The sequence below is a fragment of the Dermacentor albipictus genome, chromosome 2 (genome assembly GCF_038994185.2).
Source record: "Dermacentor albipictus isolate Rhodes 1998 colony chromosome 2, USDA_Dalb.pri_finalv2, whole genome shotgun sequence".
Lineage (NCBI taxonomy): Eukaryota > Metazoa > Arthropoda > Arachnida > Ixodida > Ixodidae > Dermacentor > Dermacentor albipictus.
Genome location: NC_091822.1, coordinates 77,697,176 through 77,712,800, shown reverse-complemented (window position 1 = coordinate 77,712,800; position 15,625 = coordinate 77,697,176). Strand labels below are relative to the sequence as shown.

Sequence of the window (15,625 nt, the reverse complement as noted above, 5' to 3'; positions counted from 1 at the left end):
TACAGGTAATGCAGGTTTTACATTTTGCAGGAAGTAGTCATGGGTAAGATCTCGCACATGGGTTCGCAAAGAGTACACGTTAAGCATTAGCGGAGAGTGCTCTTTGCCTTCCACCAATGCAAGGATGGTCCGTCAGTTTCGAGCTCATGCTTTTTCGCACGGTATAATTCGTCGGCGAGACTCCTGTTCACATTTTTTCCAGTGTGATGAAACTTTCCCACGTCAGAGGTATTTGTCAGGTACAGGCCTTAGAACTGACCCGGCTCAAAACCACGTACACCAACTTTTGCGAGCACGTTTTGGCATATTCCATCACGACGCGGTAAGAGGTGCCACCCTGGGATTTCTGTGTCGCTATCGCGCTTGCCTGAGCCAGCGGAAAGTGAGAGTGGCGAAGAGAGGCGTGTCTCGCCCCATTGACTTTGAATGCACACACAGCAGTATATATGCCTTTCCACCGGCTTTAGTTGCACAGATATGTGAGGCAAGTGTTGGCGAAATTGTTTAGGATTTACCTTTGTCAGGTGTCCCATCGTTTGAGGACACTGTAGCCACAAATGGTCAACTGTCCCGGTGGCGCTTTTTCTCAATCGAGGCGTTGACATGCCCGTTGATAAGGTAAAGTTGAGAACCATGATGTAAGCCTTGCCAATTCAGAGCATCACCTACGCAGTCATATTACGAGTGTGAGCCTTGGTTAACTCGCAAACTTTTCGTTGGCAAGCGTAGCTCACGAGTCATACGAGCGCCGCGAATGTTGTCTATATCCCCAGCGGCTTCGATATGCGAGTGACACATTTCGGCTACCTTGACATGGAGGGCATCGGCATCGTTGTTTGTGAACTGTAGCCTAACAGCGTCGGGGAACAGCACAGCGAAATCGGCAGCCATCGTAAAGCGCTTCTGCAGCATTCGAATTTCGTCAGCGTCCAACGGCCGGCCGCCGCTAATCTTGGAAAGGATGCTCGGGAAGGATGTGCTGCTTTGCCGAACAGCTGGAGTCAGCCTATAGAAGGAAAGTTGATCATACGGCAACACTCCTCCGTCGGCCACTGCACTACTGCGTTTAGGGCGTTCGTACACTTCAGCTACTCGGACAGGGGGCAGTTGTCGCACGTCTACGCTGAAAATGATCTCAAACCCACCGAATAGCTGACTCATTCGGTCCTTGCGGATACTGCAAATCGGCGGTTGACGAGGGCGAGCACTCGGGAAGACTTTATGCTCACCTCGTCTATGATTATGCATCGTATGTCTTTGAAGTGGAGCCTGTAGAAGTTTAAATTACTCTGACAGGTACCTGTCATCGGCTTTGTGGGGCAGTGTCAACCTAAACGCAGAGTGCACGGTGACGCCACCCAAAACCACCACAGCCTTGCCCGTTGCAGTACATGCTACGTAGGCATTCACACCGTTGTCTGTCGTGCTGCCAAAGTTACAGAGGTGGTTATAAACATCCATGATAATTTTCAGGACAAACGTTCTGCCACAACCAGCCGACCCCGTAAAGAACACCTGTAGATACGCTGAATCGGCTGTTGTCAACCGGCGAATTATGTGTTCCAGAATGTTGTGCTGGCCAAAGTTAGCCATGCTATGCTCTACAAAATACCCTTCCGTTTTCATGATGTTCACCCGGTATCGGATGGCGGGGCACCGTTCGCTGACAACTTCCTTCTTGTAAGCGCCATCGTCGTCACCAAGCAAATTGGAGCCACCGTAAACGCCCGCCATGGTACAGGCAGTAGTTTCGGCAACATCTTTTCCAGCATCCCTCTTCTCCTCTTCATATTATTCTTCGCTTCTTTGGCCATCTTCAATGGCAACTATTCACATGCGCTCCAGTCCGGCTACATTGACACCGCTGCTGTAACGAGCTTTGATGGTGGCGATAGACCCCACATTAGCATGATATATTGGACAAAGTTGTTTTGATCCAGAATGTGAACTTTATTTCGGGATTGGAGGTAAAGCAAGATGTGTATTTTAAAGCTGACCATGGCAAGTTTTGGGTAAGGCTGGCAGCGCAGTATGGCCGATGAAGTCAACTCTTGCTGCTGTACATGTTGAAGTTGGTAAAGCACTCGGCAAGTTGCAAATTTTTTCAAGTGTTGTGGTTGATCTGCATACTGCTGGACGTGTACTTCTTTCCAGCAAGTTACGCTGTTTGGAGGCTACCCTTGTTTGTCTATTTCAGCGTTGGTCTTGCATATCTTTGGCCGTTCATCAGGCCAACCCATGTGCACACTCGGACATGCAGACTGACAAGCGAAATCAGGCAGCCTCCTGAGCAAACATTTCCAGAGCTGTGCATGTGAACGCTCAAGCTCCGCAAGGCTTTTGAGTACGTAGTTGAACTCTTTTCGGCACAGTGAAGCTTAGACATGTCCTGAATAGATTTGATGACGTACTCAAACAACGACACATGAAGCATGTGAGGTCCCTGTGTATGTTGAGAACAGAAGAAATTCAGGGGTGAAAGTAATTTAGGCGGACTTCTGTGTCGTCTTGTTTGAGCATGAGAGAAGGGCCGAAAATGCCAGATCTGATTATTTCAGTGCGCTCGTTCATGGTTTCTATTTTGTGAGCAGCCAACATTTCGTCAAGCTTTTCATGCCGTGTGGGCCGAAGTGCTCCACGCATTTTATTTTATTTAGCCTTCTTATTTTTTATTAGCCTCGCTTTTCTTTTCCTTCTCGGTACTTGCAGGAGACAAAGTAGTCATAATTACCGTTTCATTTACCAGCCACAAAGGAGCACTGAATCGGCAAGTCGAGATCTTGTGTTTGTAGCACGTGTGAGTGTTCTGATGTTCCTGAACTCTCGGCCGTTTCAGAATATCGTCGTCGAGCGAACCAAAGCCTCCGCCAAGCGCACAGTCACTCGCGTGTATCAGACAAGTGCTCGTTTGGTTCATTGTCCACCCACAGCAGAATGTGGGCATGGGCACTACCCATGCTCAAACTCAATGCGCTTGAAATTGTCGAGCATAACCTATGGCCTAATGAGGTGGCTCCGTTTATTCTTCAAATGTTCCTTACTAGACGGACCATACGGGCAAAGTACACCGCACACCAGATGATCGCTGTTCTCATACATGGCTCGTTCGAACCCTTTCAACTCCTCAATGCCACCCCACGTCGTCCTCGCCAAGATCAAGGTGTTGCATGAGTTCGATCAAAGAGTTCCAATGTACGTTTGATGCCGACAGCCTCAAGAACAGATTTGGTTTGCCGAGCTGGCGAATCATGGCAAAGAGATTGTTTTGACGATTATGCCAATATTGCACTGTGTTTGGAAAACGCATTTTCCGGTTCTGCAACGTACATCACCAAATTTTCATCTTGTAGCTGCGCCCAGGTGAACGTCCAGGTTTCCTCCACGTTTCGGAAGAACACCGTCATACAAGAATCGACCCAAAAGCGCATCACCTTGAAAATCAGCTATATATAACATGCAGAGCCACGTCTCCTTGTCGGTCCGAGCACCGAAACACAATGCTTGCAATGGTAAAAGGGGTTCAGTGACATTTAGGTTTAATGTTCTGAGGCTGGCTAAGACAAATCTGGAGAAATGAAAAGTCTTCCTACTTTTTATAAAAGAGGTTACTGACCGGTTTTCGTCCTTCTCCCGACGCCATCACAAGTACGTTATTCTCATGATAGATGACAGTTTCTTAGTCCAACTATAGGCTGCATTGGTTATCACTGGGCTCGACATCTCGGAACAGTCCTCGAGGACTTCTACATTGTCAGCTTCCTGCGCAGCAGGCACCTTGTCACACATCTGGGCGGTATGCTTCAAGTCACACTTGATGCCATTGCACTTGTAAAGCGGTGTGTCCTTCAAGTACTCCAGCCAAGGGATCAGATACCAAACCAGACAGGTGCACATGCGGATGCATCACCCGCCTATTTATGTTAAGCAGGATGGCATTGTCGTCCTGAATATTCCGAGGGATTGCACAGAGCATGGTGTCAGTTTCCACGGCCACATTCGCAAGCGGCCATCGAATGCCATATCTGCGATTTTGTAGAGAAGCCGCCCAATTTGAATAAACGGGGTCCAGGGCTCCGTGGCCTGGATCAGTGGCTCCGCAACGGAGTTGAGCTTGGAAAAGTGACGCGGCTTGGGCGGAGACACAAACCAGTGGGAAGCGGAGAAAGACGGGACCTGACCTTTCTGGAGCAATTATTGACAGGGGTTGCAAACCTGGAGGGTTGTTACGTTAGCCTCGGGAATCTCTTGTTCGAGCACGAAAACCCAAACCGTGGACGGAAACGATGTCTCGCAGATGCCAGAGTCAATCACACACTGCACACGTACTGAAACAGATTATTGCTGAAAACGCTGCTAAAATTTTGGTGCCGCCTGCGTGAAGCCTGTCATTTTGTTCGGTGTTGCGCTTCCAGGCTCCACGCAGGACACTGCGCTTGGTTTCCAAACGGGCGTCACACTGCTGAGGCGTTTCTAAGCTACGGCGTCTTGCCTGATGCGCCCGCATTGTCGCAAGCTGACTAGCACATTCCTCGGGTGTCTCCGGGGAACGCGTAGCCCACGTTGTTTTCTTGACTTGTTGAGCTTGTACCCGCCGCTTGGCAACGAATTCGAGGTCGGCGGACTCGTGTTCGGCCGGCCACTGCTTGCGTTGCTGCTCCCTCCTCGCTCGGCGTTCGACCTGTCCACCGTGAGACAGAACACAGCACCTTCATAACACCCACACAAATCATAGCAACACTTCCAGAAGTCAGCGGAACGTGCTTCCGCCAACCTTCGTCCTCCGCAATGCTTCGCATCGTTTCTCCATCCCCCCTTCGCTCAACGTCACCTATACACTCCTCTAGATGGCAGAACATTGCCGCGCACTCAGCGCGTTCCTTCGTGCTTTTCCCGGCCGGTGACTCTCTTCACTTCGAGGCACTTTGCTCCTTCGCTTTATGCGGGGCTTCAAACATAATTCACCGATTTCACTAGTCGGCCAGTTAGGCTTGCACGCGAAACAACTCCGCGGCATGACCTCAGAAATAGGCGGCGCCTATGGCTCACCGTAGCACCGCACAGATCACCCGGATAGCCGCCATGGCACCGACAGCCGCTGCCTGCGAAACATTTCAGAGGTACATGGCTTGCTGGCACTTAGGTCACAGGGAAAATCACCAGGTGCACGCAACACTTGTTTAAGTGCTGCTTCAACGGACATTAAAGTGAAAAATGAGTTCTTCTGCATCAGTAAATTACCGTTCTACAACACCAAAAACACCACTCTTACAACGGTAAGACGATTGGTAAGCCAGACAAAGCGCAAGAACGAAATACGGGAGGCGACCCCTACTTATGTTCCCGCACCTGGTGGCTGTGACGTCTGGGATTTTGATGGCCCCTTCTAGGGCCTACTAACTATATATAGCGGTACAGATTGACTACATTGTGTTCTAAAGGAACTAAGTATTAAACATGGCAAGTTTCGGGAACCTTTACTCAGCCAACGCGGCCCAAGTGCGAAAACACACTTTGGAATCCCCAACGTCATGCAATCGGCTCTAGGGTTACGCCGCGAAATTCAAATACTGATACTTGGACCTTCATTTTCTCATTTAATAATCAAACTACATTTTTTAAATGACTGCCTGCAGGGTTCTCAAACAATGCTTCATTAGTCAAAACTTATTTATGACTTCGCTTTAGTGGCCCCTAAAGACTTCCGCAAGCAAACTATGCAATTACCAGCGCTGCGGCGTTGCCATGATTGCTTTAGCGGTATGTGCTATTAATTTTTAACATATTGAGCCAAACTAAAATTGTATTGCACTTGATCTTAATTGTACTTGCATAACCTTGCAAGGGGTAGATAAACACGGTATGTCCTTGCTTAAAGCCTCCACTAATTTACCGCGCAGAGATTAAGCTTGAGGAAAAGTGGTGACACTCGTAGCAACGAAACACTACACCTATCTTTTTTCCTGATTTAATGCGCCGGAACCATAATTGCGAGGGCGCAGAGCGCAAGTCCTGTGTGAGAAAAAACATGGTAATTACACACTTATGCGACAGCAGTCAGAAGCGTTACCATCTCTTGCATCTACCGTCATGGCTAATAGGAGCAATGCAATATGTTTGCCAAGGCCTGATGCTGGAATAGAGTAACAACGTCAATAGGCACAGAATAAAGCAGAATAATGCAATAATGCAAGTCACTATACGCGAGGGAACATAAAGGTATCAATCGCAAGCATATTTTTTTCCAATTTACGTGACATTATCAATATAGCAATAGTACGCAAATGGAACACTCAGGCAGAACAAACACTTAAAGGCACCTAATAGAGCCTTCTACCCCACCTATGATTACGACTAGATGCGCTCTAAGGTTATGACAAGCAACATGAAGTAGATGTATATGCATAAGCGAAGTACACTCTTAAGCACTTTCGCTGCCAATTAAACTTTTTTCATCATTTATTTTCTTTTAATTTCTACTTCCGTATTCCCAAACGGTAGTTCCCTTCCTGTGGTTTAGTGAAAATCAAGTGCCCGTTCGCAGTCGCTGTTTCTTCATTATCATCATCACCATCATTATCATCATCATTATCCTCCTGGCTACGCCCCCTGCAGTGAAAAGGCCTCTCCCATACTTCTCCAACTACCCCGGGCATGTGCTAATTGTGGCCATGTTGTCCCTGCAAACATCTTAATCTCATCCACCCACCTAACTTCTGCCGCCCCCTGCTACGCTTCCCTTCTCTTGGAATCCAGCGCGTAACCCTTAATGCTGATTGGTTATCTTCCCTCCTTATTACATGTCCTGCCCATGCCCATTTATTCTTTTTTGATTTCAACTAAGATGTCATTAACTCGCGTTCGTTCCCTCACCCAATCTGCTCTTTTGTTAACCCTTGACGTTACGCCCATCATTCTTCTTTCCATAGCTTGTTGCATCGTCCTCAATTTAAGTAGAACCCTTTTCGTAAGCCTCCAACTTTCTGCCCCGTATGTGAGTACTGGTAAGACACAGCTGTTATACACTTTTCTCTTGGGGGATAATGGCAACCTGCTGTTCATGAACTGAGAATGTCTGCCAAACGCACTACAGCCCATTCTTATTCTTCTGATGATATCAGTCTCATGATCCGGATCTGGCGTCACTACATGCCCTAAAACGATCTATTCCCTGACCACTTCCAGTGCCTCGCTACCTATCGTAAACTGCTGTTCTCTTCCAAGACTGTTAAACATTACTTTAGTTTTCTGCAAAATAATTTTAGACCCATCCTTGTGCTTTTCCTCTCCAGGTCAGTGAGCATGCATTGCAATTGGTCCCCTGAGTTACTAAGCTAGGTAATATCGTCAGCAAATCGGAATTTACTAAGGCATTCTCTATTAACTCTTATCCCCAATTCTTCACAGTCCTGGTCTCTGAATGCCTCCTGTAAACATGCTGTTAAAAGCATTGGAGAGATCGTATCTCCCTGCCTAACGCCTTTCTTCGCTGTTTAGCCTGCACTAAATGGGTTACAGTCAATTTTTTGTGAGTTATATGAAACACGAATATCACTCATATACGAAGCGTTGTAAAGTGAACAAAGGAGACGCGCATGACGCAAAAAGCAACCGTATTCTGCTAAAGACAGCAGAAGTGTAGAAACAGCCCATTCCTGTATGGCTCATTACTCCGCATCCATCACGATGCGATAGGAAGACTGAAACGCGTGCAGATATTACCGGCAGAGATATGTATAACATGTTCATTGATGCTTGCAGCGCGCATTACATGTTACACTTGTTTCAAGTGATTGACGTAAAAAAATATATTGTTTTTTATATGTGTGAAACATTTATCGTGGGCAGCAAGCAAGGGCTAAAATACACGAAATAAATACTCAAAGAAAGGCTGCAATGTAGGGTGCGGAATATCCGCGTATGGTACAGTTTTATAAAGCGTCGTATGGACCAAAATCTTTCAATTTTTAGCGCTTTACAGCACCCGTAGAACTCACTTCAAGCTTAACAAAGTGAAGTATTTGCTATAATAAACGTGTTAGAAGCAAGTCAATCAAGTGCTAAAAGTAGAACACTGAAATAGAATACAAACACTGTAAGTAGAAAACCTATGTGTAAAAAACATGCTTAAAAATTTTTAATCAGAATACTGGCGTGCGAGTACATTTTCGCTTTGAGATATTCTTCCTGCACTAAAAGAACAAATGTAAATTTCTTTTTTTTATTTCACAATTTATTAGTTCTTTTTTCAGAACCCCTACTAAGTTTTCACTTCAAAGGTGTATGGGCAGGTTTTTTATTATCCTGCAATTCCACGCTAAGGTATCAGACGCTCTTGTCTCGTCCTGACGATACATGCGGAACGCCCCAAGAAGAAGCATCGCGCTATGTTCGTTTGCTCTCCGTAACACAGGCTCTGGTTGTCCGACGCGCAGCAACATTAGTAAGTGGAACGTTTTCTCAATGACAATGCGGGTCAATGTTGCCTGATAATTATTGGTGTCGCATGGAATTACGAATGATTCTGTGAAAAGGATTCATATAGGTTGCTGTGCATTATGACTGTGTGCTGGCAATAGTATTTTCATTACTGAAACATGCTTTGCTTAGTCAGTTATATTGGCTGCATTATTCAATACAAATAAAAGTGAAGTTGATTTTGAAAGCTGTTTGAACAAAGTCCTTTATTTGCATCCTATTCGTTCACCTTTCTAATGAAGCTAATGGAGCAATTGCCTTCAATAACAACCTAATTACGTTCGCATTAAGACGTACGCCGTTCCTAATAGTTAAAGGACACGCTGGCGTTTCCGATAAGGCGAGTCGCAAGCTCGCCTCGGCCTGAAAAGAAAAATACCTGCTGTCGTAGCGGCCGTAATGCCGCACGCTAAATAAATTCAAACATTCGCGACAAGCAGCGTAAGATGTTTGCGTCACTAGCATTTCTGGTTGTGACGTCACTTTTTCATTATTTTATTTTGTTGCTTGCCGTTAGTTATCCCCACGATACGTAGATGGTGACAGTCACAACGAGCTCCATTTTCTTGACATGTGGATTTCTATGGAAGCTTCGCTGCCAGTTTACATATGCCTTGCCAGAGATACGTTCGATTCGCCTACACCACCTGAACCAGTTCACAAGGTGCTGCAACCTGCCATTCATTTTAGCGGTGCAGAAATGGTGCCCGCTGAACAATGCCATTCGTTTCAAAAGGTGTTCAAAAGGTGCAAGGATGTTTCATGATTTTGCTGCACCCACTCCACTGTCGGTGTCGACTTTGTGCAGGCGTACAGGTGCGAAGCAAGAGCGTAGCAGACAACGCAGCACACGGGCACGAGCGCCGTTAAAGCCTCGCTTACGCACAACTGATGTGTATACGCAACTGTGGTGTGTCTTTACACCCCAGTAGCCGATCATATCTGCAGTGCAGGACCTCTCAAACATACGCTTTCCGTTCCCTTTACGTTAGTCGGACATAATATAACATCTGAACCGTGTCTCCACATTGGCATTCGTTTCGAGTGCCGCCCTGTGTCTGCACCACAGAAGTCGAGCTGCCGAATTTCTGAACTTCTCGTGAACCGTCGTGAACAGGTTCACAGTGGTGCAGGCAAATCGAACGGAGATCATATGGCTGTGATTGTATCGCATGCTCGCGGACATGGCGGCGTGTGTTCGCAGAACAGTTCAGAGAACTGTAACAGAGGCAGTCATGCATAGGCTTTCGCCTATCGCAGTTTAGCTCAGCAAAGTGTCCACAGATTTAAGGCGAAATCGGCGGCGCCGGTTCGCAGAACATGTCACACTCCTCTAGGGGGCACTTGTGATGTCATCGGAGTGGCGCATGCACTGCGCATGCACCCAGTAGATGGCGTCACCCTCGCGCTCGAAACTTCGTTGGCAGATACTCCTCTATAGGAGAGTCAGTCGGATTTCTCCGAAGCGAGCTCCCGAGCTCCCGTTTCTCCGGAAACCAAGTGCGCTCGCGCTGCCGAACGAGAGCGCAAGTCGCGCCAGGCTCTGCGACAGCATTCGAGTGGAAAGGAACAGCGTCTTCCAGAGCCTCCCAACGCAAGAACGTTGACAGCCAATGAACGGATTCGACTGAAGCGACTCAACCGGTCTACTGCGACAAAGGCTAAAGAGGCAGTACACAAGCGTCAACAGCGCCTTTGGAACAAGCTCCAGAAACAGTAGCAACAACAACAAGGCACAACACCAACAGAGGCAGTCATAGAAAGGCTTTCGGTTACCGCAGTTTAGCTCAACAAAGTGCGAATAGATTTTTACAAAGCGAACAGGGCGAAGATTCCATTGGGACATTCTTCTACCTACGGAATTGCCACCGATCTCTTGGGCCTCTTGCGCTTCGCATCGCGCAAAACAATCACATAAGCAATCAATGAGTTGATAAGGATGGCAAGGAGTGATGAGGGGTTGCGTAGGTCTCATCACGTTTGATAATGGTTCGACATGGATGCATGAGGCCCGAAAATGCGATAAGAGCTTCCGATAGTCGGATTAATTCTGATAAGAATAATAAGGAACGATAAATATTGACAAGGGTGGAATAAAGTCCCCTAAGGTTAATAAGGACCGGTAATAATTGATAAAGCACGGGTAATTTCCGTTAATCTTCAAATGAGCAGATTACGGTTGACAAGGATCGAATCGATTGTGATAAGATTGATAACAACCGAAAATGATTGCTAAGGGTCGGACTGAGTCCGATAAGGTTGATAATGACTGATAATGGTTCATGACCCTTTATGCTGGTCGCATCAGATTTCATAAGAGCGCCGCCACATAATAAATTTATTGTTGGCGTAGCTCGCTATAGCGTTGATGTGAAAGGCTTTCATTGAAAACCGTATCGAACTGGAGCATTTGTGGCGCAGCTTGCTTGTGCCTCCGTTTGCTGTCCTTGAGAAACCCTTGTGAAGTGGTTTCTATTCCGCTTAGCAGCGGAAAATTTGAAGCAATCATTATTATTCAGCATTATAGAGCGCCACAATCTAATTAACACATACCTAGATACCCAAGTTGGCGTCAAAAACTTTCTTTGAAGAGCGACACAGACCACGTGACTCATGCCCAATACTACAGGTTGGCTGTATACGCAATGCCTCATGGCCTCGAGCTAGCGGAATCTTGGAAGAACGTTAACACAATCCGAATCCATAAGAAAGGGGACGCCAAAGACTTCAAAAATTATAGACCAATCGGCTTACTGTACGTTGCCTACAAAGTATTTACTAAGGCAATCACAAATAGAATCAGGGATACCTTAGACTTCTGTCAACCAAAGGACCAGGCAAGATTCCGTAAAGGCTACTCAACTATAGACCATATTCACACTATCAATCAGGTGATAGAGAAATGTGCGGAATATAACCAACCCTATATATAGCTTACATTGATTACGAGAGTTACGGAATGGATTCCAAGGGAAGGGAAGCGTAGCAGAAGGCGGCAGAAAGGTAGGTGGGTGGATGAGATTAAGAAGTTTGCAGGGACAACATGGCCACAATTAGCACATGACCGGGGTAGTTGGAGAAGTATGGGAGAGGCCTTTGCCCTGCAGTGGGCGTAACCTGGCTGATGATGATGATGATGATGATGATGATGATAATTACGAGAAAGCGCTTAATCCACTCAAAACCTCAGCAGTCATACAGACATTACGGAATCAGGGTGTAGACGAGCCGTATGTCAAAATACTGAAATATATCTATAGCGGCTTCACAGCCACCGTAGTCCTCCATAAACAAAGCAACGAAATCCCAATAAAGAAAGGAGTCAGGAAGGCAGATACGATCTCTCCAATGCTATTCACCGCCTGTTTACAGGAGGTAGTCAGAGACCTGGATTGGGAAGGATTGGGGATAAGAGTTAATGGAGAATACTTTAGTAACTTGCGATTCGCTGATGAAATTGCCTTGCTTAGTAACTCAGAGGACCAACTGCAATGCATGCTCACTGATCTGGAGAGGCAAAGCAGAAGTGTGGGTGTAAAAATTTATCTGCAGCAAACTAAAGTAATGTTTAACTGTCTCGGTAGAGAACAGAAATTTACAATAGGTAGCGAGGGACTGGAAGTGGTAAGGGAATACACCTTCTTAGGGTAGGTAGTGACCACGGATCAGGATCATGAGACTGAAATCATCAGAAGAATAAGAATGGGCTGGAATGCGTCTGGCATTCATTCTCAGATCTTGAACAGCAGGTTGCCGTTATCCCTCAAGAGAAAAGTGTATAACAGCTGTGTCTAACCAGTACTCACATACGGGGCAGAAACCTGTAGGCATACGAAAATGGTTCTACTTAAATTGAGGACGGCGCAACGAGCTATGGAAAGAAGAATGATCAGTGTAACGATAACCCTTTGAGGGTCGATTTTTTTCGCCATATGCGACCACCCAGGGTCGATTTTTATTGCACATTTAAATTGTTCAGAGGGAACTATTTCGAAAAAAAATTACCGTAATTTTTCTAGAGTGACCATAAAGGGACAAAAAGATGTTTTGTGTTGGCATATATGTACTCTTTATTCATCAAAAACAATAAAAAACAGCAAACAAAGTTGTAAGAAAACAAAAAATTGGCGCATTGTTATACACATGTCCACACGAGAAAAATACCCAAGAAGAATGCGCACATGAAATTTTTCCGCAAGTTTGAAATGTTCCTCTTGCACTAATATTTCTTCAGCGTGTGGTAGTCCTTGAAGCATGGGTCCACACAGAGCGGTTTGTTGCACTCAGCGCACATGTACCTTGTGTCCTTTCGATATTTTTGCTGCCGAGTGGTGTTGGCGAAGACGTGGCACCTCCTCTGGGTACTGCTTCCCTGAGCAGCCTTGGGAGGCAACTTCAGAATAAAGTGCCACAAAAGGAAATTCATGCACATCGGCATCCTTCGTATGCGGACCCCTGAGTAACAAACGAGCGAGTAACAGGCGGTCACCCTTTGAGGGATAAGAACAAGATACCCATAAGTTTTGCGAGCGAAAGAAGCCGAAACAGCCTGCGGAACCAAACCAAAACTAGCCGCCACGCGCCTGCGAGAGCGGTAGCGGACGCTCCGGAGCAAAATAAAAAAAAAGCTATACAACGAAAACCGAAAGAGAGAGACGTGAGAAAAAAAAATTCTATGTATTCCCACATAGTGGCAGCACATGCCAGGAAGAAAACGTTAGGAAATTAGCGCGTGTTTTAAACGTACAGACGGCGCCGTAAATATACTGTTTCGACCATTTTCGGACCTAATCGCGGCGCCGTATATTTACGACTTCGACCCTCAAAGGGTTAAGGAATAAGAGAAGAGCAGATTGGGTGAGAGAACAAACGCGAGTTAATGACGTCTTAGTTGAAATGAAGAAAAAAAAATGGGCATGGGCAGGACATGTAATGAGGAGGGAAGATAACCGAGAGTCAATAAGGGTTACGGACTGGATTCCACTGGAAGGGAGGCGTAGCAGGGGTGGCAGAAAGTTAGGTAGGTGGATGAGATTAAGTTTGCATGGGCGACATGGCCACGGTTAGTACATCGGGGTAGTTGGAGAAATGTGGGAGAGGCATTTGCCCTGCAGTGGGCGTAAACAGGCTGCTGGTGCCGCTGCTGCTGCTGCTGATGATGATGACAGGTTGGCGTAAAAGAGTTGCTTCCAACAGCGGTACCTACCCTGTCCCGCTTCTACATTGACCTAAGTTGGCTTGAAAGAGATTTGTTGAAGAGCGGTACGTTTTTTGTACTCATAGGTGCATACTCGGTGAACCAAACTCGTCCAGTGGATGGTTTTGAATCCTGTTACCTCAGCACAGCCGTATGATGCGCTAACCATTCAACCACGCGCTACACACCCATGTAGGCCGGAAAACGGTATATACAAACATAGATACATAGATATGAGCTTACTTTAATACATAGGCCAAGGGAAATGCGTAATGTGCCCTAAGAACGCTAAAGCATTAACTTGCTAATAACTCGCAAATACAAAGTTCAACGTCGAAAGGACTTTTAGGCGGCACTCTAAGCCTGGTGAGATTAAGAGTGTACGTGCAGCGTAAGTGTTCACAAAAACAAAACCGCAGAAATGCCCTAACCCATCTGCGCTGGTCTTGCTTCCTTGTTGTCGTTTAGTGTGCGCCAAACTTTCCACAACAAAGTGGAACCAACTAGCCAGCCTTTTAGTATTACGGTATAAACGGAAATGCGCACCAATCTAGTGTAGCGCCAAGCCATGCAATATGATGAAAATTGAAGCGAGCGAGAGCGTGGATGGGAGGCAAACAAAGGTATATTAGCCAGTGTAAAGGCAGACACATCCAATCCGAGACTTGTTAATGGTGAGCATGCGTCGACAATTTTACAAGTTCGGGACTGAGACAGGTGCTTTGTGGTGCCAGTTTATGTAGTTGCTCGGCCATCAAAAATTCAGAAGCTTTATTGAAGCGCTTAAGGAAAAAATGGTGCTTGTGTAGGGAAGAGACGTTGTACAATTAGAGTCTCCATTTTTGTTTTTAAATTGTCTCAAGTATGTTAACGTGGTAGGATCAATCAAATGGCAGCTACGTAGTCAGCATTGTTCTCCTTGCGAAGTGCCACCAAGCCGGCCGTCGATATGTGTTGAAATGTAAAGCACGTGCTTCAATAAATCAATGGGAACAATTGAGAAGTTTGGAGCAAATATTGCGGTTAAGAAAAGTGAACAACGTGCCGGTAACGGCCTCGAGTTGTAATATAAATTTTAAGTTGGCGACGTAAAAATTTACGGGCCGAATTTCATACTAAACACGGCGCATAAATTGTTGGAGCTTTCTAGATACGCAAGCATCCGTCTGTTAATAAAGCGTCCGTTACAAAATCAGGTTCTTTGCAAAGAATGGAGGATTTTTTTCTTTCCATAAAGTCGGTTCAGGAGAGAGAGTGACTTTTATCGTTGTAAAAAGTACGTGAGACAAGAATGTGAGACGCAACCACTGCGTTTATGGGAGTGCTACTCAGAACGATGGCTAAGGCGAGAAGATTGACGACCCACCGTAGTGGCTATGGTTTTGGGCTGCTAAGCAGACCGTCGAAAGACCGAATCCCGGCCACAGCAGCCGCATTTCGGTGGGGAAGAAATGCGAAAACACCCGTGTAGAACCCCAGCTGGTCGAAATTACCGGAGTCCCCCACAATGGCGGGCCTCATAATCAGAAAGTGCTTTTGGCACGTAAAATCCCATAATTATTTTGTTTCGGAAGATTGACGTACTGTAAGTGCGCATGTAGTATGTCCCAACGTAACAAGAGTGAAAATTTGCTTCCAGAACAACACACATGCCACCTCTGTTACCTCTAGAAGAGCTTACGAAAGGGAGCAAAGTAATAAAATTGCAAGACATTATCTGATGTGTGATGGATCTTGAGAAGAAATGAAGGGAGGGTGCAATCGCACTAACGCATTCGTTGATTTTCTTTCACTTAACTCGTTTATTTTTCTCCATGGAGACCTGGGATAGGGACACAAGTCTGTTTCCCGTGACTGCAAAATTAGCGTCTGCTGTTTCGAAGTCGGGTTTGCGTGTACGCAAAAAATATTCTGTAATGGCAACATGTCATGTGGTAGGAGAAAAGGCAAGTG

General features: G+C 46.1%; 1 protein-coding gene across 2 annotated transcripts in view; it reads right to left on the bottom strand.

The window, feature by feature from the left end:
• The window catches only part of LOC135918808 (uncharacterized), a 124,354-nt gene extending 119,577 nt beyond the window's left edge, over window positions 1-4,777 (bottom strand). Inside the window, exon 1 of one of the 2 annotated variants that reach the window (XR_011511765.1) lies at window positions 4,213-4,777. Coding sequence is in view for 1 of the 2 variants with exons in the window: in XM_070532935.1 (XP_070389036.1) it covers window positions 3,614-3,640 (27 nt within the window). In the remaining variant the exon portion in view is untranslated. Of the gene's footprint in view, window positions 1-3,613 lie in introns of both variants that reach the window. The other variant, XM_070532935.1, reaches the window with a different exon arrangement.
• Window positions 4,778-15,625: the final 10,848 nt, after the last annotated feature.